Source organism: Pieris brassicae, chromosome 5 (assembly GCF_905147105.1).
Source record: "Pieris brassicae chromosome 5, ilPieBrab1.1, whole genome shotgun sequence".
Classification (NCBI taxonomy): Eukaryota; Metazoa; Arthropoda; class Insecta; order Lepidoptera; family Pieridae; genus Pieris; species Pieris brassicae.
Window position 1 is genome coordinate 10509042 of NC_059669.1, and position 26995 is coordinate 10536036.

General features: G+C 33.8%; 2 protein-coding genes across 6 annotated transcripts in view; both read left to right on the forward strand.

Annotated features, from left to right (window-relative positions):
• The first annotated feature begins 559 nt into the window (after positions 1 to 559).
• On the forward strand, positions 560 to 24670 carry LOC123709278. 4 transcript variants are annotated; one of them, XM_045660466.1, is made up of 10 exons: positions 560 to 713; positions 7227 to 7294; positions 8399 to 9000; positions 9656 to 9737; positions 11324 to 11450; positions 19050 to 19200; positions 19620 to 19893; positions 20974 to 21164; positions 22232 to 22429; positions 22813 to 24670. In XM_045660466.1, the coding sequence occupies exons 3-10, from the start codon at positions 8869 to 8871 to the stop codon at positions 23032 to 23034; spliced, it is 1377 nt and encodes a 458-aa protein (XP_045516422.1). In that variant the 5' UTR covers positions 560 to 713; positions 7227 to 7294; positions 8399 to 8868; the 3' UTR covers positions 23035 to 24670. The 4 variants fall into 4 exon arrangements, with proteins under 4 accessions (XP_045516422.1, XP_045516423.1, XP_045516424.1 ...); XM_045660467.1 differs by having other exon boundaries at positions 19620 to 19881; XM_045660468.1 differs by having other exon boundaries at positions 11336 to 11450.
• Positions 24671 to 25891: 1221 nt separating this feature from the next.
• The window catches only part of LOC123709718 (formin-like protein), an 85027-nt gene continuing 83923 nt past the window's right edge, over positions 25892 to 26995 (forward strand). For both annotated transcript variants that reach the window (XM_045661236.1, XM_045661237.1), the window contains exon 1: positions 25892 to 26317. In XM_045661236.1, the coding sequence (XP_045517192.1) occupies positions 26165 to 26317 (153 nt within the window). In that variant the 5' untranslated portion in view covers positions 25892 to 26164. The remainder of the gene's footprint in view (positions 26318 to 26995) is intronic.

The window sequence follows — 26995 nt, forward strand, 5'->3', positions numbered from 1 at the left end:
ACTGTCTGCGTTGATGGGTAATAAGTTAGGCAAATGCCAATTTTATTGCGACCTTTTAGGAGAATGCTGCATAGCGCGAAGTAGAGCAAATATTACTCATTGCTTGAATAGTCGCTTTGCATCTGCGGTCTGCCTTCTATTAGTTTTTGTTAGGTAGAGACGGAGGATACTGATTTGTATGGGCGAACAATGAGTGTATGTGTGACCAGCTTAAGCCTATTTCCCAATTCCTACGGAGTGTGATTATTTTATTAATTGTAGTTAAATTCATAGCATGTAAGTTATTTATCAATCATTTCATTAATCTATATTAAATTGCCTTTAAGTTCGTAAATATAACATAACTTAAGTAAAATTACGTGTAAATGTTATTAAAATAGCAGTTCAGTGAGCAGCTTAATCTTGCAAAGGTGAAATAAAGTTTATTATAAATGTAAAACATTTAATCGACAGACGTGAAACTAGGCGTTTACTTTAATTAAAAGTAATAATCTGTAAAAATATTTTATTATGAAAATGTGTGTTTAGGAAGTTATAAATTATTAACTGGCAACACAGTGGTGCGCGCGCGACGCATCAGTCGGCAATCCGCCCGGGCGGGCGCCATACGACCGGAATCTGCGCGAGCGACATACAATTCGCGATTTATAAAAATTTCAGTGAAATATAACGCGAAATCATAACGTCTATTGATACGCAAGCGCAAGATTCTGGTAAGTATATATTTTTTTAATATTTAGAAAATTCACAAAATCTATTTTTATTTAGTGTTATTTTCGGTCGCTGCAACCATGAGGCTGATTTTCAGACTAGGCAATTTCGAATTGTATGAAAGTTTCACGGATATGAAATGAAAGTGCACTAGTGCATTACCACGCCTAGAATCGGTTTCTACACTAATTGCTTTATACAAAATAGATTTTCTTTTGCTTCCGCCCGACGTTCGGCCTAAATACCGCTTCTTTTGACGCGCCTCACTACACCAATGAATGTTAACCAATTAAATCTTCATAAACATAGGATAAAATAGGAAAATATACCTAATAATTTAAAAATGGCGCGTCTTCGACTAATCTTCTAGTGCTCTCTATATAAAATTGGGATTAACTCTAATGATCAAATGGTTGTTTCAAGTAATGACATAAATAAAAATGTTTATGGCAAAATCCGTTTTTAACTCGACTAAAACTGGAATTGTGTTAAGTTAGTTAGACTAATTATGACGAAATTTTAAAATATATTTACAGATATTTTAAAACTGTCTTCGTTTTACATTCTTAGTCATACAAGAATAGTTGTAATATTAAATAAACACTTTATTATTTTATTCTAATCCTATTAAGGCAAGGCTCTGAATGGTCGCATAATACCTATTGTAGTACACATTAGTTATACTTTTACTGTGAGTGATATTAACCGTCGAGTTCATATTTCAGTGTACATTGAATTTTGTGAATTTGTCGATAAACTTATTTCGGAATTACTAACACAAGTTGCGTTACTTTTTCCCGTATACTTTGGTATTTCTGTTACCGGGTGGGTGTATCTTTATATATATATAAATATGTATTCCTGTTCAATTGTCTCGCAGAAACTCGCGAAAGGCTGGACCGATTTGGCTAATTTTGATCTTGAAATATTTGTGGATGTTCAGGGAAAGTTTAAACGGATAACGGCTAAATGAGAAACATGTATGGTATAAAAAAACATAAGCATAATTTAATTTTCCAATACAATTCGTTTCCAGCTTAAAAACATATGATGAATCTTTTGTGTTTGTAATTCAACTCCTTAAAAACGACCGAAACGTTGAGTGTTGAAGTGGATTTGAGAATAGTTTCAGATCTATTTTTACTATTAGATATCTTTTGCTTGTATATATTTTTTGTATTTAATACGTGTGTACAAATATTTGAGTTTGATTACTTCATTAATAAGTTATATATGTAAGGTATAGTTACAGTAAGTGAATCAACTCAGTTCCTCAAGTACTTTATTTTATTTTACTGATATTGAGTGAACTCCATAGTCGTGACTGCACTGACAGCCTTGTGACAACTTCTATGTTTTGTTTTTAAACAAATATGCGCGGCACAAGTGCCTCGAACGCTTAGTTCATTGTATTCAAATACACATTTGAAATTTAGGCATATTAATACATTTGTCATAAATATCCTTCAGATTTATAGATTCCATCACCAAAAATTATTGTTTGTATAGAAAGCAAATTTTCGAATTAAAAGCCACAAACTCGCGTGCGTTGTCTCAGTTAACAGGTGAGAAGCGAAATTCTGAAAGTACAAAATTCATTAACGCTTCAAAATTCTCAACTAGGATTAGTATATTATAAATATAAAAGTTTACGTAAGGTGCCTTTCACTCAAAAATGTTGATAGAAATTCACGGAATTCAAACAATGGCATATGAACAATTGCCTGCCTATATTTCAAGCCTGTGCAGTAAGATAGTCGTTATATTTGGAAATTGTGTGTGTGATTAAGGCTGTAAAATCAAAAAACGTTCGTGTCTAAGAAGAGATCGCGATTTTGGCGATGCGGGTGACAATGGGCGGTGTTAAGCTCTTCATTCTAATTGCCTGCTCGTTTGCCCCATGTCCCATAAAAACTCTGATGTTTCTTATCTCTTGTCTTCTGTGTCTTATCAAGCTAACAAAGTATTATTTCTATAAAAAATAGGTTTATAAAATAGTGGGCGATTTTATGAAAAACAATATTTTTATAGAATTTTTATATTATCCGTAGATAATTTTACCGTCTTTATTTACTTGCTGTGAGCAATGACGAAGAAAGTTCGCTATCTTAGTACAGCCTCCATTGGACGAGGTCATTCACCCCCGGGCCGGCTGAATTATCGCAGGTTGTATAAAATTACTGTAATTGATCCAACTGATTTCATAATATTTGTTTTACCAATTGGTTTTGGAGTATTATAATCGTATATTTGATGGGCTGAAGAGTTCGTAGAGTAACATAGAAAAACCCTTTAATAGAATTTGATATGATTATTCAATATAGTTGGCTTCGAAAGCGATACAACGATTATATCGGTCATACAGTTTTTCGAAACCATTTTTATGGTAGAATTTTTCTTTAGCCTTAAAAATTTCTGTAGCGACCAATCTATCTCTCTTTATTCTCATGAGGTCTAAGAACAGAAAAAGTCACTGGGGGCCAAATCTGGGGAATACGATAGATTTGGAAGCAATTTTAAGCCCAATTCATGGAATATTAGCATCTTTTTGATTGATTTGTGAAAATGAATTGTATTGTATTGATTTATGTTCTACATAGAGTTCGTTTGACAGATTTTCTTTTCTAAATCAAAACGTTCCGTAGCAGTTACACCTAGTCACTATGATCGTTCTGTCTAATATATAACAATTAAATTTTGATACAACAAAATACAATACAAATCTCATCAATTTTAAATTAAGAACTTTCGTCCTTGTAACAAGCTGCAAGGAATGAGGAATCAAATAGCCACGTAACATAATTGTTTAGCGTATAAGCTTATTCAAAGCACGCCACTTAGAATTAAAAAAAATCTGTTATTTAAACTGTTAAGTGCTGTGAAATAGCTTATACCTAGATAATTGTCTATTCATTTTGTTTCCATAGACTAAAATAATTTTACTAGATATAGATAATATTCATAAGAGATAATCTAAAGGGACAATCCTAAACAAGAATACCCTATATGCCCAATACAATTACAAGGAATATTTATTGGGAGCCATAAAAAATATGCTGGTAGACTGAAGTGTATTGTGGGCATCAAAAAATGTCGACGCGTCTCCACCCATACATAGCTATGTCATAGTCATAATGTTAGAACGCACTTGTATAATTGGTCTTATTAACATTATATTTCTAATGGAATGTACTGGTGATTAGGTTTTTATGTTATATAGAATTTTGTAAGATGGTTTTTTATTAAATTGAGGTACGGGTTTAAAAAAAAAGTATTTTATCGTCGTGTGTAAGGAAATAATCACGAGAAGATTTCAAAGTCAAATTAACTTTATTCATATAGGTATCCCAGTACACTTATGAACGTCAACAGAAAAGATGATAAATTGATTTGAAATTTATATTTACTAACAGTTCTTCAATAAATTAAGTCAAGTGAGTTTAAAAGAAATATAATCTTAATAATTATTGATTTAGCCAAATAATTAAAAGGTTTCCTTTTTTTGTTCAACGATGTAATAAGAGATTCTCCGTACGTGTAACACCTATATAAACACACTCACTCATATTCAAACCATCACACAACACAGCTGAATATGAGGTATTTCCTAGTTAAATTGATTAAATATTTTTTAGTATAATTGTTTATTGTTTGTGAATTTTTTACCTGTTGGATTATAAAATTAAGAAATTTCTCAATTGCAACATTCGTGTATATTGAATTTATATGACTGCAATCATATTTTGATGACCATTATTTATATTGTGTTTTAGCGACATTGAAGCAAATGGTGGTCGTGGTCAAATAAATTTTAGCTGAACTTGTGCAAGTTAACTTGACATTTGCATCAACATAGGATTTTTAAAACTTTCGATCTCCTTAGCGGTCAAAACAAGTTTGTGAGTCATTGTATTTTTTCTCACCAGTGTACTTTGCACTTTGCATAATTTAATACTGGCATATTAAAATGTATATATTGTCATTATTGTTAAAGTCATTAACAGCTACCGAAACCATAAGATGTTGACCTTCAAAAATACTTATTTATTTATAAGTAATCTCACAGCTACACATATACATATAAACACTTAGACAATATACAAATAGTCAAAACAGATTACATTGATTAACAAAATATATTAAACAGAAAACAAGTCAATTAAGTAGATTAAAAAAGAAAACGGAATTGAACATAAACAAACCATAACTTAATATAATATAAAAAAATAACTAAATTATACTTATTATATATATGTGTCAGAAACGACACTTAGCGTGAGCTGTGACTCCCGTATGTCAAATTACCATTTTGACTGCAGCTCACTCCACGTAAACCCTCTGTAGAGTGACTTTGCAACTAACCCAACTTCGACTCCAACTCGCATCATCCATCTCTGTTATCGCAGATGGCCAGTGTCCGGAGTGTATGCAGTGAATTTGTAAGCTTATTGACATTTACTGAAAGAGAGTTATATATTTCGCGCTAACTCAACCAAAGCCCGCCTCAAAATCTTATTCTAAGGATGATATTTAGCCTTTTTTTCTACAGTCCAGCTTGGTAGTTTGTACATGCAGAAGAATGCTGAAAGCCTGGTTCTTTGGGAAAACCAGTGCAAATTTATTATTTTAAACTGTATAAAACGTGGGCATTGCTGGATTATCAAAACATTAAGACGGAATAAATGAATACTGCGATAAATGCAACCTTGAAGGTGTCCCGTTTACTTTAGTAACCGCAAGAATTGAATTACAATTGTTTATTAAGCGAATTAATCTGGGAAAGTTAAATTTATAATGTCTTTTTTGGATTTACATAATGATTTAAGATTGAAAACATGTCAATGTGTAATAGGACATACAAGGCTTTTAAGGTACTTTCGGACAAAATGTGTTATTTAAGTGATATTTAATACTTTAGTCATAGACATTGCCTACATCGTACCTAAAAAATGGTTGACTGTAAAGTCGGTTAAAAAGTCTAAAAAGATAGATATAAAATAATGTATAAACAGACGATTGAATTGCCAAATAATTATTTGCTTTCAATCGACTTTAGACTCAACAAAATGCATCACTGACCTAGAACTATGATTGTGTACTCAACTGTGGCACAGAGTATACCAATCTATGCTTTAAAGTACATAGAGAATTCTGCATATTATATTTACCGATCTTTACCACCAACCTTCAAGCAAAAATGGCTTTATTAACAATAGTACGAAAGGTGATTATTCCTTATTGTAATTACAAATGTGTGAGACGTGCACGAACATGATGTCATACGGCTACGCCTACATTATTTTCTGGTTTGAAGTTTTAAATTTTTATTTACGCTTCATTGATTGTTTAAATGTTTAAAATTATCATGTTGTGTATTTTAACTTTCCCTTTTATTAACTACCTCGAACAAAAGAGATTTCTTGCTGTAAAAATAAATTTAACATTACATCACGAACACCTTATTTGTTATACGACATAGGTCTCCAATAAAATGCATCGAATATAGCAACCACGGCCGTAAAACTTATCTAATATGGTTAACCATTTCGGTTCAATCCAACGTTTGAAGATATTTCACTCAATGATAGGTCATATCCTGAAATGTCTGCATGACCAAGCATAACCTTTAATCAAAATCTATTACCAAACTCAAACTTAAAATAATTGTATACATATAGGTAAACAAGTACACCTATGAAGATCAACAGAAAATATGTTAAATTGATTCTTAATTTACAGTTACTAACAGCTAGTCAAGGACTACCAGTGTAGAAAGAAGAACTGGCAAGAAACTCTCCGCCACACTTTTTAATCGCCAAGTATTGAGTCATACAAATTTGTTTGAACTGGAGCAAATCAATCCCAAGGATCATTTAAAGAATCGTCAAATTTATAAAAAAAAGCTATATTTATTCAGTGATAATAAACCATAGCAGTCATATAACAGATGAATGTTACTCAACAAATTGCGTGTAAAGGTTGCAGTTCCTTACAAAATCCTTAAAAGCATGTTAAAAAATTACATAACACACACGAGTGTTAAATTTAACCTCAATGCCAAGTATAACTCTGAGAATATAACCTATTTCGGAGCAGTCTTTACAACAGTTTGTCTCCTGAGATAAGGGAAATAGTAGCAGTAGACCCGTTTTGAATACGACTGCGAAGTGTTTTTGTAGATATGCAAAAACAGCGTACGACGGTGGTGTGATGATATTTTTATTTTTTTTTCACATTTAAGCGACATGTATGTTTTTAATAAGAACAAACTTCTTTAAACCTAAAAACAAAAACTTATTCAAAAGGATGATAAATTCTAATTCGATCATATTCGGTTACTGTACTGTATACGCGATAGAGTAATAAAAATAATACAATTATAAGTTTCATCCAAGACCGCAAAGATTTCAGCGCCAATCCAAACTTTCTTCTCATGAATAGGTTTATTCAAGCAAAAAACATGAAAATCTAGAACATTTCAGGTGAGAGAGTATTAACCGTGGGTCTTGTTACAGTGAACAAATACGATTAAATGAACGAGTCTCGAGTGCAGTGAACGACAGACCCGCTAAACGAGAGAGCGGTAAGATTTTTCTCTTATCTATTAATGGTTAACCGTGGCTCACAGATATCAATTAAACCTACACTAGGAAGCAGTTATTAATAACTAAAATCGATACATCTCTTTATTTATTTCTTAAGAATTATTTTTATTTTTTATATATTTACTGTATACTTTTCCACACAAATCTTCCAAGACTTGTTTACTTTCACTCTTAATTTTTACTATTATTCTTATTACATTATCTTTTATATTTTTACGTCTGAGGCGTAAAATAACTCTTGTTTTCTCTGTCAGAATGAGCATCGCTGTGGAACACGTCTGCTCCAAAGCATAATGCTGAGCCAGGGCCAGTTCTAACCACAACACACATACACACTTAAAAAATGTTTTTCTTTTCGTTATTTTTCTTCCGTTTTTAGATTATTATAAGTCTTTTGTGTGTTTCGTTAGTAATAATATTATGTCTATGTCTGTCTTTCATCTGTTCACACGATGAGGAATGAGATTAAAATTAATAAAATTTTGAATGGATATTTGGCCAACCGCTATGCAGCACTTATTTATATAATTTAATATAAAGTAAGTTTTATTTATTAAAGAGATGTCAAGGAAATTCCTTAGTCGGACCTAAATAGGTACTTTTATTAGAAAATTTGAGTTTAATTACAAAAACCAAAACTTTTGTCCCGAAGGAAATAATGTGTAATCATGAAGAATAGTTAATCTCTTTCACCTAAATATCCAGATTGAAGATCCCATTTGCAAAGAGTTGGGAACTTCAAACTTCAAATATTTCCTGTATTTATGTTTTTTTTTGCATTTTCGTCAGTCACGCAATCAAATTCGATTATAATCTATGGTTACCGGCCATCATGTAATGACAATGAGTTGAGTCATCGTCCATCGAGCGAGTAACTGTAAGTTTAGGTTATCGACTCTATGCAAACGTCGGTAATCTGCAAAAGAAGTAGATAGTTTTTTTTTTAATTTTAATAGTTTAAAACCCTAATTTAAACGTTTTCAACGAAGCGAAGACTGTTTTACAACCGAAAAATAGTCGACTTAAATTTTAATTATCTTTCTGCAAATGATAATTACGTTATTTTACTTTTTATGTTTCAGATAAGGGGCACAGATACCCCTCATAACGAAACGATTCGAGAAAGAAGCTGAACAGACACAGGCTTTAGTCTCACAAAATCGCTCTACGACTGTCAGGCACCAAGTTATCCTGCACCGCTCTACATATCGTCAAAACGAACTTTCTCGAACAACCCCCCCTTTGTGGCCACAGGAGGGGACTTTATTTATAAGGAGAATCTCTGACGTGACGTCACGTTTAAGGATAAAATTAAAGCGCATTTCTAACCTAATAGCTCTAACAAAGTGTTGTAAATATTTGTGGAAATTAATTTTATAATAACGACATTGTAACTATAATATCTACTAGTCATTCATCTAGTGTATTTATTGTAAATTTTATAAAAAAATATTTAAATAATTGGGTGGATCTATTGTGAAAAGTTTCTTAGCCTACCAAAGAGTCAAACCGTCCCATTTCAGCTATAAAAAAGAAACGTTAACCATACACAATGCAGACCCAAATAGGCGTTGGGGAGTTGCAGAGAAGCTACAGGGTGCAGGACTTTGCCTCCCCTGGAGTTATCATGAGAGAGCGAAGTTTTATACGTCCTCAGTCTCATCATAATTTGCATCATAACCAGGTAACACAACACTTTTATGTATTTAATATATGTTCTGTATTTTAATATTTTCTCTGGAATCGATAAAAATCTTGGCTCTTATATAGCCACAGTTACATACTACTTATAATAGTTATTGCAAATGTGCATTGGATGCGGATGAATTGCTGCACGTTTGCAAATTAACGGCAAAAGTAAAAGTCTAGGCCAATCAAGGCTTACAATATGTAAATATTGACATTGTAATCTTAACGTGGGTGCTCAATATCGACTGCACAATTACACCTACATACTTGTATCGAGCCGTATTTGTTACGAAATGTTAGCCAAAATGGGTTTAATTTATCTTAATAATTAGTTTCAAATCTCTGTCTAACATACTACTACATAAAATAAAAGAAAATTCAATATTATTTTAATATTCATTATACGACGGCAAACAAAATTTTGAAACCTTGGCGAAAAATGATTATATTCTGTGATTTCAAAATGACGGCAATGCATACAAATATTTTTGTTGGAACTGGTCACAGCTTTAAATTAGTGGATGATGCTAGTTATTCGTGCTATTTTTCAAAGTTATGAGTGCATAGTATAAAAATAAAGTATGACAGCATAGGTCATATTTATAGGATTTCTCCATTTGATTGTCAAAATTATTTTTTATCGTCCGCAGTTTCCGAGTAATGGGAAACGACGGAGCATGATCTTAACAAATGCAAAAGGAAAGCCAACCCTTGAAATCTACAGACCACCAGGTAACTATCAAACCGAATAAAATACTATCAATTCATTAAATTATCTATGGAAAATGCTGGCTGAATACGTCGTCACGAGCGTTTGGCGCCAAAATTAAAAATAAACAAAACTTCATATTTGGAACGGGACGACAGTCTGATGTTTGTTGCGGTGGGTGATATTTGACGCAGTGAATTTTCAATGAGAAAATTGAAAAAGTGTGTGTGAAATGTCTAGAGTTATAGTGAAACAGGCTGTATCTGTGCCCAGCACGCCAGTGGCTCAAGTGTCCCCTGTGCCAATTGCGCCCGTCTCCCCTCCAGCGACCACGGCCGTGGTTCCGGTAACGGAAGCAGTTGTTACAGAAACAACGGGTTTGTTTACATTGAATGTAACTAGTGTATGATCAATATAAAATTTAACTATTAGCAAGTTATATAGCGATTTATTTTTTACTATTTATTATTTAGATAAACCGAAAAGTCTAAGCGCGAACTCCCATAACCATAACCCATGTTTAAGGGTTCGCTCTGACTTGACAGAAAAAGTCTTAATTCGAACATAGTTTTGCCTGTGAAGCTAGCGTTTTTTAAATAATATCGATTTATTTCGACTATCGAGGCCGATGAAAGTCTGATCATGTCACTGAAGCGGTTTGAAACACGCAGCCTTAGTAATTGTTGTTATATTTTCGTTAAAATTTCCCATTTAGAAATTAGAGGGTGCAGTACTCGTTAGTAATTTGTGTTAATGAAAAAAATAATAATTACTATAGTATTTCGTAACACACACTTAGACATATCAAAATAGCAAAATTTGTATAAGGTAAAAAAATACCGCTGTGTCGAATGACATTTGATATGATGTCAGCTAACTCATAGTATTTAAAAGAGTTTTTACTATGTACGTAATGTATATTTTAGCGCTATTACAGTCAGCATTTTTCATATTTTTTTCTACGTACTCAGACTAATGATGATTTAAAACCGGTTTGTGAAAGTACGTCGCGCTAAACAATGCACTCATAATGAGCCGTAAAAAGTCACAAATAAACTAAGTGAAATTGCTCAATATAATTTAGCAATTAAGCTATTAAAAGCAATTAATTTTTTGTATGTATATACAAATGTTTATATTAAAAGTATGTTCAATTACATGAATTTATTTATGTTTAGTTCTTAGACTCTAAATTTCAAAGACACTCTAGACTAGTAGTATTGACTTTATTTTTTCTGTTAACAATTTTCTTATACCACACTTTGTATCACCTCTTTGACTCAAGTCTGAATAAACATCACCGTCATGTTATCATTATAAATTGATTAATTTGAACTAAATAATTAATATAAGTGTACTACTAACTTTTAGTAAAAATATAATTTGCATTATAAAAGGTAAAAATTGAACCCATTATTTTATGTTCTATATGGAAGGTCTAATCTATCTTAAAACGACACTTCCACCTGCATGTACTCATTTAAACTGGGTCATTTCGTCTCGGGCTTTCCTATGGTTACATCTCGCACCCTACAGTATTTCACTACACATGCACAAGTGACTAATCTTTCCTATCGCCTCTTCTCTTGACCACCTCGTTGACCACCAGGCGTGCGCACAGACGTTGCTGTCACCAGTGGAGGCAATTCAGGCAACACACTGTCGGCGCCTTCCAACAAGCTAAATGTCCACGCCAAAGAGTTCACCATGGCCAAATCTGCTGACCTGCATAATAGGTGAGTGTCTTGTATATTATAAGTAGCATTGCTCATGTTGTTTGGGACAGAGATTAATAAGGAATAATATAAAAATTACAAGGAAAAAGTATCCCTATGCCACTTCCCGACCCCTATCTTAGAGCGACAAATTCCAAAGCCAATTCTAATTCGACGTTTATTAGTCGAATCTAATTCTGAAATGGCCGTTTAGGCTATCTGTTTACATAGGTTTATGGTACAAACGTCCATTCACCCAGGAGATGTATATATATATATATATATATATATATTTGAATTAAACTAAAAGCCCTACCTATAGTAGATTTAAGGTGCGCTTTATGCTCCAATAACTTCCAAAATAGATTTTTGGCGTTGCTTCATTTGTATACCTACAGATGGATTTGGCAAATCTCCTCTAAATTTCATGATATACTAACTAAAGATAATGTTTACATTACGGGCAAGAGCTTTTGAACCGACCTTGTTACAAGTCACGTCAAAAGCGGTAGTGAGATTCGGCGTCGTTGGCAGATGTCCAAGCGGTGGGAATCTGCAGAACAGTGTTTCCGGCGATGCTTTGATGCCGGCCGCGACGTAGCGTAGTATCAATTCACAATTGTAGAGTTTTTGTTATCATTTTGTGCGCGGCTGCGATGACGTGAGCACGCCCGCGCGAATTTAAACCCAGTACCGTGACGCCAGATCGCGCAGACTGCGCACGCGCCTAGGACTACGGCAGCCCAACGAACGCAGACAAACAACGAACGCATTAACGAACGACCGATTTCAGTAACCGCGAATAATTGTTTCACAATTATATTTACGCTTAGTCAACGAAATACTTTACCAAACATTCCGTTCCACTCGTGTTTTGTTTGGCCGATTCGATTTCTATTTTTATAAGTTTTTTAACGTAACAAATTGAGACTGGCAAGTTTACTTTGGGATTTTCGTGCGATATTTTCTGCGTAAACACAAGTGTTATCTTTATGTTAATGTAGTGTAATGAGGTGAAGTTTGCAGTTGATTTCTATTTGCTTTATTCGGATAGAACAATGGTTCGTGGACGATATTCTACATCTGATATGTAAGTAAATTAGAAACTTTGAGCTATGCATACATTATTAATTAATAGTTGGATAAGCGTAATGGATCTCTTTATTTATTATTTATTTCTAGACCGTTGTTATTTTTGTAATACCAACTTCTGGCTGTCAGTCCATTCATTGAGCTATTGCGTCACGGATTGTTTAAAACACCGATGATAATCATTGCATTGTCCCCATGTCGTTTAAGCCAAGGCCATTATAGATGACTAGCGTTTGCTGTTTTTCATAATGACTCAACGCGAAATTAAATTTTTTGTCGGTCATATTGGAGTAGCTTATTGACTATTTATATTAGTTAAGTCCGTTTACTACCTTTCCTGTCTATTGTCTATAGTGAGATATTGTTTATTTCTCCTCACAGTTGACAGCGTTGTGCCTTCTCAACCGAGACAACTTGACAAGATTTTAAAAATCATTTCACTTAATAAAGAATATATACAAATTGTTATTTTTGATAGTGTTATTGCCTGTATGACTTCTGCTTCATCGGGGTGCTTTAAATAATAAAGGATTTAATTTTTACTCTATTTAACCACTCGCGTCCAAAGCGAAGTAATGAAATGCTAATTGCAATGTAACGAATGATTGCAATGTAACAGTTGAAAAGAGTTCCTACGTCTGGCTATACTCTCGAGGCGTGATTCCGACCATGTAGGAAATAGCCACGCTTATAAAACTAAGAAAGCCTGAATGAGCAAAATGTACAGCCGAGGCTCGTACAATTACATTAACTCCCAATTAGACAGGCGAAGACATATAATTTACAAGTATGCTACTTTAACGTTTCCCAATCTGAACCGACAACAGAGTACAGGCCTATATATTTTTTGATTACTCTCAATAACACTTTATTTTTTATACTGTCAAAAGGCCTATTGTTTTGTCGATTATTTGTTCCATATATGTCTTAGTACTGTCTGTCAGTTCCTCAGGAATCAGTAATCAAACCTTAGATTACTGCTTAAATTGTCAAAGCGAAGTATCACGTCACTCTCTTAGATATGTAATTCTTGAATTCAAGTCAAGCGTGGTAATCCTTCACGCTTAATGTCACATTATACGAGTACATTGTGGGTCTTTATAATCTGACATAGGTATAAGCTATACCTACGTTTTTGTTACGTAGTGCGGTCTAGTATTGGTACAAGGACGTGCTCTGTAAATGGGATGAACTTCAGCCCATTTACAAAGTTAAAGACCTTTAGAGACGCAAGTTTTTTGCCTTATCGTGAACATTTTTCTGTATTTAATTTGAGAATGACTTTCAACACAGTGTTCATATAAATTAAATTTAAATGTTCCCGATTAAAGAACTCGTCTCACTGTGTGGTTTCCTACTTTGGTACAAACTGTGCTCAAAATAATATGATTACATATATTGTATACCTGAGAGTAAGGAGACGTACGCGAGCCTCGAATTATTATTACATATCATCTTCAAACGTGTATTTTCGAAGGAAATAAGCAAGTTGAAGGGATTTTGGAGATAACATAATAATAACAATTACGCTCCCCCACACACCGCATTCGTTAGTACATAACGTTCGTCGTATATATACGCTATAATACGTTTTGGTTATATTTTTATTGAATAATTCTTAATACATATTATCTATATTTTTAAAGCTGTGGATTATAAATAAATAATTATGATCATTCTCACACTTGACATACGCACATTAAAATTTGTCAATTTTTTTATCCACTAGGGTTGTTTAACTGTATTCATATATGGAAGAAACCCCATCAACCACATCACAGCAATGACCTAATGATTACCAGCGTCTGTAAAACAACATGGTTTAATAAATACAGATTTTATTTTCATTTTTAAATGTGTAGACAAAACAACTACGGCGTGTTGTTGTTTTCTAACTACTTCTACTAACTTCTAACTAAGCTGAATATTATTCTGCCCTTATCCAAATATAATATCTTAAATATTTCCCACCCACATTATACTGCACATGATTCACAGTGACGAGCTGTCGTACAATGAAGCCGTCGGGAAAATTGCTCTCATGAAATTGAGGAAATAATTAGCATTCCAGCACAAGTTGAATGCAACACTTACACCACGAGACTCGTCGAACGATAGAGTATTAAGTTTTAAAAATGGGCTGATGGTCTATAATTTAATCTTTAAAATATGCCAATCCTATAATAAAATTATAATATTGATCAATAGTATAATGCTTATTAAATTACAGTTTGTAATGAATTAATAATTTGCTTTGGAAACAATAATATCATCTTTCGCCTCCCTTAGCTTATTTGTGTATCTGTTTGCCAAAGTAATAGCTACTGATTAATTATCCGTAGATTAAAGTATATAGCGCTCGGAGATCTCTATCTTTTGTTATATACAAATTGCTAAATGGTCAACTACAGAACGGCACAGGTCTTACAGACAGTAACATTGTCGTCCGTTATGCGTTCCGAAAGTTTAATTTCAACAGAATTTATCAATTTCTGTCTGCGAAAACTAACCTAGGAGTTCAGGCACCTCTCATTTGAGTTTTAACGAATATAACCGACTAAACAGTACTGATACGACACTGGATTTAGTCGGTAAAGTGGTCTGATCAATTTAAAAAAAGCATTAAGTGCCTATCTTACACTTAATCCGCTGTTTTGCTGTTAATTTTATTATTTTTCAATAAATAAATACCATATTAAAAAATAAGTGCATTATTCGAGCTATTTAAAACTACTTAGCGTGAGTAACTTTCTCTATTGAAATAGAAACTGCGCTGCATTTAATATAAACAGAAACGTGATTAAGAGCATAATATTCTAGTAGTTGATATACCTCGATAAAGCTAGCAATGAATCATACAAATTGGTTCTAATAGGATGGACTGGCATTCGTCTTCGGCATAGGTTGCACAGTCAAAAACGATCGTCAAATTAATATCATTTTTCATTACATGTGTTTCATGTAGGTTAATTGTCTAATTAATTAAATATAAATAGAAGCTGGGCTTCGAGTGGAGGACGGAAATATTAATTTATTTATGTTATTTATTTATTTCGTTCGTCTTCGTCTTCGTTGCATTACAATACAAAAATGGAATATAATTAAATGAAAGTAGGGCAACTGGCGGCCTTATCGCTTACGAGCGATCTCTTCCACGCAACCACCGTGAGAAAAAAATGTATTCAATTAAATTAGGATATATTTATTTATTAAGTCAATAAAATAAATAAACGACTCTGATATTGTGATATATATACGATTTGTTGCTTTAATCTATAAAAATGTTTTCTTTTTCTGTCTGTTGTTATGTCATCGTTCCGTTTTTTGTTTGATTGTATTTTTTTAATTCTTTACTTTAGAAGGAATTACCCAGGTCACTAATCTTAATAATCCCTTAAGTGGTTTTTTGGTGGTTTCTGCGCATTTCATCATCAGCCTCTTTATCTGGTCCATTTCTGGATTTAGGCCTCCTCCATTTTACTCGTACATGTACATGCTCGTACAATATGTAAACTTTATATTATGACTTATGACACTTACACAGTAAGACTTAAATCGGTTGGATTTTTCTTTATTATTGTTTAGTACGCCCTGTATTATTTATAATGTTTAAGCCATAATAAAAATAGTAATAATCCAAATGAAATTTAGGGATCTACGCGTTACCTACTTAAATATTTTAGAATATTGTTAACATTTTAATCACAATTTGTGTATAATAATAATATAAAACATAGTATAGAAAACGACAAATTTTGTTCCATCAGCATCCACTTCTCGCTTCTTTTGAAATCTCGTCGGCACATTGCTCTGGCAGAATTTATGCCAACACGGTGAAGAAAGGCACCTCAATTACTTATTAAAAATTTAAAATGCTATTTTGTTTTGATTCATTGTATCTGTCTTGCTGAGACTATAACCGTTAGGCCTAGTATAATTAAATATACTTATTTCTGTTTGCCTAGTGGCAGTGTTGGCCTTCTGGCTTCAGCGTGCGACTCTCATCCCTGATTTCGTAGGTTCGATGTCCGTCTTAGCGCCAATAGACTTTTTTCTACGTGCGCATTTAACATTCGCTCGAACGGTGAAGGAAAACATTGTGAGGAAACCGGCTTGCCTTAGACCAAAAAAGTCGACAGCGTGCGTCACGCACATAAGGCTGATCACCCACTTGCCTATTAGATTAACAAATGATCATGAAACAGATAGAGAAATCTGAAACCCAGACCTAAAAAGTTTGTAGGACCTTGGTTTTTTTTTATTTTATTCATATTTCTGTTAGTTATTTTGTAATCGAAGTTATCCAATTTTGTAATATAATATCAGCCCACGTCGACTGAGTGATTAACACACGCGTGCCTATTTCCTGTCCGATGCATTACGTGGCTATGCACACTTGCATAGGTGTTAGTTTCTTTTGGCATAGCCTTGAACATTTGCAAGTATTGCGATTTTATATTAAAATGTATTTTTTAGATGTTTTCAATTATTTATTTATGTTTCCGATATTAAAAAAAAATCAACCTTTTTGAGTCGATTGCAAAGCTCTAACCTTAACCGACCGAAACTTGGTTGGTCAATCTAGTTAGTGTTCAAACAGTTCTTCTTTAATTGATCGGGAATCAAATAAAATTTTGTGGCTAAGTTGCACCGTTGTTTAGAAATGTGATGATAGTGTCATAATCTCTCGTAAATTACTGGCCCATCTCCAAGGAATCTTTTTTAATGTGCAGACTGCCATCTCGCGGTATCGTATTAGATTATTTTACTAAACAGCTACTTCCGGATTTATTTCGGTTATCATTTGTATATGAAGCACGCAGGTTTGATGACCAAAATCGGAGGTGTATTGTGATGCGAATGCTTAATATTATTTAATTACTATTCGTTTTGTATATGTGATTGCGTTATGTAGATATTACGATTTATATTTCTCGACAATTTCTTTTTGCATTATGTAATAAGATTCTCTAAGAACCTATATTAAATACTCATATAGGCCCTTTATATAAAAACATTACACAATTTGATAGAATAAGACAAAACAATACTTACGAATATGGGGGTTACTATTGTGTGCTACTTTATTATTATTATTATAGGCAATTAGTGTGGGCTTGGTGCTTTCAGCAAGCGACTCTCATCCTAGAGTTCGAAGGTTACATCCCCGGTGCGTACATAGATAAAAAGGGATATGCGGATTTGACACTTGCTTAAAGAAATATCGTGAGGAATCCGGGGCGTGTCTTAGACCCAACAAAGTCGGCGATATGTGTCATGCACAGAAGGCTGATCCAGGGTTAATATTCCTATTAGAGAAAAAACAAACGATCACTAAACAGATCTAAAAAGATTATAATTTACAAATTAAACTGTTTATTGGTAAATAAATAACAGGTAAAAATACAGATACATACGATATATAATATATATTGTTCTTTGTGATCCTAATATGATCGTTATTAATGTTATGAAGCTTGGCTAATACGTCATCAGCCCTGGCAACCATTGTTTGTCATATAGCAGGAATGCATACGAATGAATTAAAATTACCTTACTTTGGAGTCATAATGTATTAAGTGAAGTTATGACACATGGCATGTCTTGAAGAGTTTCAGCTACGTCCAAATGCAGTAAAGAGCTTTGACTTGACATGTCCCTATACCGTCTGCATCGCATTCGGTATTCAGCCTCTTATTTCACCACGCTCCAAGTCTTCCCGCCTCTCTTGGCCCCCATCTGCAACTGTACGAAGCCAGCTTCGCTTGAGATGACTACGCTTTTGTATAATTGATATCTCTAATGTATGGCCTAACCATTTCCACCTACGTCGCTTGATATGCTGGCTAATCGAGGATTCTCGGCAATGCTCACAAAGTGACTTGTTAAAGATCTTCCCTACCCAGAATATATAATATATAGGAGCAAACATTGTTGCTGAGGTAATTTGTATCAAATTCAAAATTATTTATTAATTTCGGTAACACAATGTAGTGTACGGTACGTCAATAAAGAACATACATATTAAATGCTTCTATTTTTACATTTACTGCCAGTTCTCAAATCAAGGCCGTAGAACGGACAATAAACTCTCCTCCACTCTTTTTAATCACCAAGTGTTTTTGTTTACAAAATTTTTGTAAAGACCTGCAAAAGTATGATTACGAGTTTAATTCTACTAATGTTACTATAACCCTGAAAGCTCAGCGTACATTACCTACCTTTATTGTTTAAAAAATAAGATTAAGCATACGTAATATTAGCGGCGTCGTTATGCATATATTCGCAAAGTCTGTCGCAATGTGTTCACTATTATTTAGCCAATTGAATAATGGTATGGTAACATAGTAGCAAAAGTTTTTACCCTTATTTGGAATTTCCAATCCAGTATTGATGTAACGTTTTGCACCAGGCTAGACATTACAATATCATCACAGTAAAATCCTATTGATAACAAAAAGAAACTAAGTTTCGTAGACGAAATCAACACGTAACACGCATAGTAAAGAATAATTTGTAATTTTTTAGGTCAACAGTCGGCATGGGCTTCACGAGTGTGGGTCTGCAGCACTCGCGTTCGGCGGTGCTGCATGCACAGGTTCCGCCGCACTACCGACCCGTGATGCCGTCGCATGCGCTGCTGGGCAGTGCATCCAGTGGAAATGTGCCTCATACTACGGTATTTATAGCTTTATAAACTAATCGTCTACAAACTTTTATGAAGTTTCAGCTATCTCTTTAGGGTTGCTATCTAAGAGAAATCCCTCTCTAAAATTTTAAGTGGCATGAATTTTTGATTTTTATAGAGGGCCGAGCCAGGCCGGGCAAACGGGCCGCCACTCTCAATGTCAGAGGACTCGCGAATGTGTTGCCGGTCTTCAAATATAGACAAATGTAAAATATATCGAATTTAGGCAACGCCCACAATGTATTATGTGTTTTTTTAATTGTAATTTAAATAATGCCTATATGATTGACATGTGTTTGCATTGCGTTTTAAAACCAGCACATTAATGCATGGCTTATACAAGATCTTCATTTTCATAGAGATCTTGAGATTATTTTGATGAATAAGAAAGTTTATCCTTAAAATTTCAGGCTGGTCCTCGGGTCCACTTCAAACTGCAGCCCCAGCAGATTATCCAGGAGAAGAAGAAGTCTCCGCCGTCCTCCCTCAGCAACGGGAACGGGAAGAGTATTCGCCCGCAATCGTTTACGCCTGGGCTGAAGCGGTCCAAGTCTTTAACCTCGGCGGACACTTTGGCCAGTGGAATGGCTGCGTTGGGTCTGGCTGCTGATGCAGGGGACCTTGGCACCTTCCCGCCAGAGATACAAGAATGTATCGATAAGGCACTGGAAGGTGAGACCGATGGTTTGTAGACTTTCATTGTTCCCGCACAGAGGGTGGACGGAACACTTGTATATTATGCAACGGAGGTTTGGTGAGGGTCTTTAATCGACTTCAAAGAATATCGCTTTCAATTTCGAAATAGGAAGTTTACAAATTCGAAAAAGGAAGACTTTTGGCAACGCACCCACTAGAATGGGTGTGCATGGGCTGCGATGACTGCTCATTTTGGGCGTCCTATATTATAAAAAAAAAAGAAACGAGAAAATCTTTTCTTTTTAGTATTTTTATAATGACTCGCGATGGCAATCATTTTGAAGTCGGTTATTGGGTTTTATTAAAGAGTTTTGTTTTATTTAGCAGTAAAGTCGTTATCATGGTTAATAGGTGAATGGACTCTTATTGATTAAATTTTGTTGATACAAAGCATGGTGCTCTATTAGATAGTATAAGTTTATTACGCTTTTACTGCTGAACGAATTATTAGTTTTTCCTTAATATGATGTTGACGACTCTAGTTTTACATAATAAAGCTTTACAATCTTTAATTAGTGGCAAATGTATTAGAAAGTAGAATAAGTATGAATTGTAAATATATTTAATAAGACAGCAACGCAATCGCGAACCCTCTGGTATTGACTATCCATGGGCGGCGGTTTCACTTAACATGAGAGAAGAAGAGAACTAGTCTCTTGCCTGTTTGCCCCTATTCTGTAAAGTCGGTTTACGGACAATAGTTTAACGTGACAACTTCATAACAATTCATACTCATATGGGTATTACCAATATGAATTAATGAATATAGATTGGAAGCTAAAGGTTAAACCTAGAACCGGCCAATAAAATATGAAAGACCATTTAACCGTAAATTCGTCGCAATATACGATTGACATTCATCTATATCATAATACTAAATAATTGAATTAAAATCGAAAACAGCGGAAATGATAGGGTTTTCACAATAAAAAATTTTTTACAATTTTTTTTTTACTATGTGCTACGGTGATGGAAAACATTCATGAGAGCCTAAATTCGACTGCTGGGTTGTTTATTTTCAATAGCTTTTAACCTTGCAAATGTCTATAGTTATTTTTGTTTTGGAAGATCCAAACGCGGTGTGTGCTCGAACTCTAATGGATGCCGTGGGTCATCTCGTGAGTCGCGCAGTGGAGTCTCCGCGATACGCCTTGCCGGCCGCGAGACGCTGCATTGCTGTCGTTGAGCGTGAACAGACTGAGACCTTCTTGGAGTCTCTGCTCAACACGTGCCAGCAGTGGTACCATGACAGAGAGAAGGTGATCCTAGCTTTGTTTAGAATGTTTAGACCATTTACACAAATAGTTTTTGAGATATAATATTAAAAAAAACCTATTTATTAACATGAAGTATAAGTAATAATACAAAAATAATAGATATTATTTTAAAGAATTTACCGTAAGAAAAACATTTGAGGTTGTTTAAAATTCCTTAAATTGTGTCTATGTCGCAGCCAACTAGCTTTATAAGCCGTTCAATTAACAGTCTAGCCTCTTAACTAAACAGCGCCGTTTAACTGGCTTCCCGAAATATATTTACCCAGTTGATAAATTTCAAGTTGAAATTTTTTTCAGCAAAAAGTGGAACTTGAGAACTTGGAATGTCTTTGTTTATTTAAACAAAGACATTCAGTTCCACTTTCTGCCATTCTCAAACTCTAAACGAAACTCTTTACACTCTTAATATGGCATCGGGCAACCTCAACTTTGATGGTGTTTTCCAAATTCTTATGAAAAACAACAAGTACGCTGGAAGAGTGTATTGTGTGTGAATTTAGCTGTGACTGACTCAATGCAATTTTATTATAACAAACCTTTATTTGCCAATATAGTGGTACAATTCGATCAATCAACTACAAATATCCGCACAATCAACCCTATATAAATAGACATGCAAATGTCACATACATTTTTACAATGTCTTATTAAAATATAATGTCAAGGTTTAAATTATTTACAATCAGTGTCAAATCTATGGTGCAAAAATTCGCCAACGCTATAAAAGCAAATGCCTTTAAAAATTTTATCAATTTTTAAAGAAATATTTTTTATGAATATATTTCAGGCCGTTAGTTAAACGGCGTTTAGTTACGAGGCTAGACTATTAATTGAACTGCTTACTAAGCTAAGCTAATTGGCTGTGACATCTATAGTTTGAATACAGACAGTATTTTTGTAAAGATAAATGTTTTTATGAATAAGATAAGTATTTATAATGACTAATTTGTTTTAAGTATGACTGCAAATAATTGGATTCAAATTGCGATTTAAATTAAATCCAAATAAAAATATCTATGGAAAGCACTTATCATTAAATTGAATTCCAGTTACTAGGAACGATAGTTGGCGGAGGGCGTCCACGACTCATGGCGTTCCTGTCATTCCTGCTCGAGATGTATTGTCAGTTGCGTCGTCGCGCCATACATCGGCGCGGGGCGAGTGCGCAGCCCGGGCAAGTCCTTTTGACACTGATTTGCAAATGCTGCGAGGATTGTATTCGCCAGCCCGTGCCTTCACCCAGTGATGTGAGTTGTCCCTTGAAATACATATTTTTTCATGAAATGCATGTATTTTTACGGTAATGAGTTTGCCAAATTTTTAACTGCAACGTAATACGTAGACATTAAATATTTGTGTGAGAAATTGTCTTTCGTCATGTCAGGCGTCAAAATATTTTCCGTACAATTCAATTTTTAATTCCATTTGACATGTATTTCATGGTTGTCACAAATTCTTGCTTAATGGTCTGGCGTTTTTTTATATCACATATCATTGTGTGTTTTGTTGTATGTATGTATATTTATTTTTTCGATTCCGCGGCATCTATTCTTATGAACATATTAAACAGTTCATTTAATACTTTTTTTATTCCAGCCGTTAAGTTAAACTAATTTATTTCCCATTACAGACTGAGAATCTCTTCTTCGTGCTTACATATATCGGCCGTGATTTGGAAACTCAGCTTCCCGGTGACTTGGAGCGTCTCCTAACAGCTGTGCGCGATGCTTTCATCAACACAGCTGCAGCGCCCTCTATCAGACGCACGTTGCTCCAGCTTATAGAATTACACGCTTCTCGCTGGCAACTCCCGGGATGTGCCGTGCTCTATTATTATCCCTCCTCGAAATAAGTGTCAAGGTGAAGACATAGCGCACTATAACATTTTCCAAATATGTTAGTATTGAAATTACAGTTATTGACACGATGTCGCCATTTTGAATAAATGTTGCCGTAATAAAAATGACATGGATAATATTTAACATGGTAACACTAAATTATCAATTTGTGCCAAAACTTCTTACTTCTACTTTACATGTATGTTCTTCCCGAGGTTTGAGGAGGGGTCATGCAACCGTGACAAGCATTTCTTTGGTTTGACTATTGTGATCTTAGTAGTGTTTCGTTAGGTTTTAGTCAATACGGCGTAATCGGGCAAATGTTGCTTTAAGCTCAAGTGCCTTGTTAGTTCGTGCATTTTCACTACTTTCAAAATTTCTTGTATCTTTGAAAGTGTGAAAGTGTTATAGATTTAGTATTGCCTAGTTTTAAGGTGAAATTTATTTGAGCGATATATGCCTACAAGTATTACAGTGTATGTAAAAGTAGTTATTGACAAATTAACGGTGTACACTACTGTACGAACTTCGCATAGTACTTCGTGCATTGTAGCCTTTTGTCGTCTCTAACACTAGTACAGTAGGTGTTAACTTTGCTTCTGTAGCTACCCTCGCTTCTTTGGTAGTTTATTTTTAAGGTATTACCTATTTTATTTGCTGACAATAATACCTATTAAAGTCGACGCATTATGAACTGAGGTTTCTGATCATGAGTCATTTATGTCTGTCTCGCTCGCACTTACAAGTCATATGGAGAGTTTTAGTGATGTGCGTTTAGAGAGGTGCATATCGATAGCGGGATAGGTATGATCGATTTGTCAAGTATTTTAAAAACAGGAACTCATTGTGAATTGCAGCTCGAGTTTGAGCGTTGATGTCATCATTTAGTTTCTTTAAAACCACGTTATAAAATAAATTCTCCATTGTTGTGTTGCGTAACGAAGCGTAAGTAATGTAATGAGTGTCAAAAATCTTATATTTATAGAATAACAACAACTCTTACTCATAACGACCAATCAGGAGTCAGAGTGCGTGCACAGGTAGCTAAGTATCAAAAACGGGTTGCATTGCGTGCACATTCCTACTGTCAGTGACATTCATTTCCTGACGACTCAGTTTAAAATGCGTCGATTATAGCATGATAAAAAGTAAAATAACTTATATGACTGAGTCTCAGCAGAAAGCCTGTGCGGTGTCAAGTTGTATCTGATGTCTTTTTTCTTCTAACCAAAGACTGTATCCACTTTTATCAAGTTTTACGGTTTGATTGTGTAAGCTGGACCAAATTGACGTTAAACAAAAATAATGTAGAATGTATAATGTTTTGTAATTTAAAATGTCTGTCTAACTCAACACTTTATTCCCAGACGTAATGTAAGCCTGAACGTAATGTTTAGTTTTTGAATGTGTGATCAAATTACAACAATATAGTTATTTTTTAAGAATTAACAAAGACGATGTCTTGTTGCATATTAGCAATTTTATGTTGCGATGATTTTATATAAAAATTAAAAAAAAAAAAAAGTGCTAACAGATTATTGGTGTATTTTAATTTAGTTATCGTATCGGATACGGGCAATAACAATATACTTTCGTTACAATGATTGTAATACTGTATTTACACAAAATAAAGCATAAAATTATATCCAATTTGTGTTTTTTTAACTTGTGAAACCTTTCATTTCCGCTGTTTCCGATTTTAATTCACTTATTTAGTCTTATGATATAGATGAATGTAAATCGTATATTGACACAAATTTAGGGTTAAATGGTGTTTCATATTTTATTCACGGAAGCGTTTATAAAGTAAATATAAAGATCTCACAGGTGTGCGTTTGTAACGTTTTTTATCATTTAAACATTTTGGAATGAGCAACCCAATAACAATGTATTTTCCCAAACGAAACATCGTTTTGTTAAATATAATTATTATTGTTTATTAAAACCTAAACAATCAAATATATAGTATCTACTATTTTCTTAAACTACATAGAAATAATAAAATTTATAAAAAAAATGAAAACATTTAAAAAGTTTGCCCTGTGTACTGACGCTGGCAGCATTTTCCCGCCGTGTTGCGAGGAAAGCACCAGCTTTGGGATCACTGGTACCATCTACTAGGCGCCAACATAAATCTTTAGTTAGCGCTTGTGCACTTGAACCCCCCAAAGGAACAAAACTGAAGTAGGAGGAAAGACTCGTATCGTCAGTGTCTAAATTCTCACTATAAAGATGTATTTCACATTTATCAAAATTTTTATTTAGACCTATTGAATTAATATCTGATATAATCTTAGATTGAGAAAGTAAAAGTAAGGTGTTGCATCCCTTAAGAATTGTTTCTTTTAAGTTACTCTGTGTATCATTCATGTGTCTTTTAAACATTGTACTAAAACATTTACATAGCTCAGAGGTCAAGTTATACATATGTACACTGTGCGATTATGAAAAGTACCAAATAAATTCACTTAAAATAATACAAAAAAAATAAGCATAAAGAACTATATCTACCATACACAAGTGGGAACCATGAGCACAAGCATAAACAGGACCACATGCCCAAGCACAAATTTAAAAGCACAGAGAAAACACAGTTCAGGTGTAGAATGAAACAAATCTTGTCTGGCAACAATTAATTTGTTTGTTTCTTAGACTTGCAAAACTCTAATTTTTTCGCATTTCATATTTTTAGTAATTTAAATTTTATATACTCTATTTAATTTTTGTTAAATGACTCTCAGGTAAGTTGTCAGTTTATCTCAAGCGTCAGACGTCGCTCTGATTTGTTTGTCAAAGTTAACATAAACTGCAGTGGATCAATTGACATTTGTCAGTTGTCACTGTGGTAATGTGTCGCGTTTACTACAGAGCCCGCTAACCGCGTCAGTCATTCACACTTCACAGTTATATATTCAGTGTTTTGCTTTGTATTGAGTAGAGAATGTAGTCGAATGGTACTTTGAACGAAGTAAAAACATCTATGCGCGTGCGGATGTGCCTCGCCTTTGCTTTGTCCAGTGTTGCTTAATTGATACAGACTGTTTATAACGAATAATGTGACTAGTTTTCTTAGAAATTATGTTTCGTATGTGATAAAAAGAAATGTTTTTGTGATGAGTGTTCATTAAGTTAGTGGTGTGTAAAATGGGTTTAATAACATCCCGTGAACAAACCATGTTGGATGGACCAGTCAGTACAACAAAAAGCCACCATGTACGGCAACCGTCCACCAGAAATCGGACAAAACCTCCAATGCCAGATAGAGATGAATTGGAGAATAGATTCATCAAGGTTCTGGTAAGTTTCAAATGTTTCTTTACGTTACCGGCATTTTTGTTTACAAACATGTTTTTATTTCACAATGAAATGCAATGTTAAACCGAATATCTTGGCAAATAAATATTACATTAAAATTATTACATTAAAACACATCACTTTTAATATCAATTTAGTATCGAGAAATCGTTTACTACTAATTTTTTAATTAATTTTCACTTTTTCATGAGATGAGATATTAAAAATAACGTTCTGAAAAATTGCACATTATACAGAATTTATTCTTTATTTCCTATTACAAAATGTCTTCCTGTTATATCTTATCAACATTGTGTCAATGTGCTACTGGCGGGGTTGAATGCAACTTCCTGTCTTTATCTCCTGTGTTGACTTAGAATAATAATAACAAATATAAAACTTTAAATGTAGTTAAAAAGCTTTTGAAAACTTTAAAATGTTATACATAATTTATTATACCGCATAGAAATAAGTAAAGATATTCTTGATACAATGGGTAAAAATCATTAAATCAATATTTTAAACAAACTCAATAAATGTGCTTAAGGCATAGTATAAATATATGACACAGAGAAATCTGAGGCCCAGATAGGCTAAGGTAGTGGTTTTTAAGAAAAAAATAATATCTTATTAGAACAAAGTAATCTTCAGTAACTTATTAAGTTTAACTTATTAAATGTC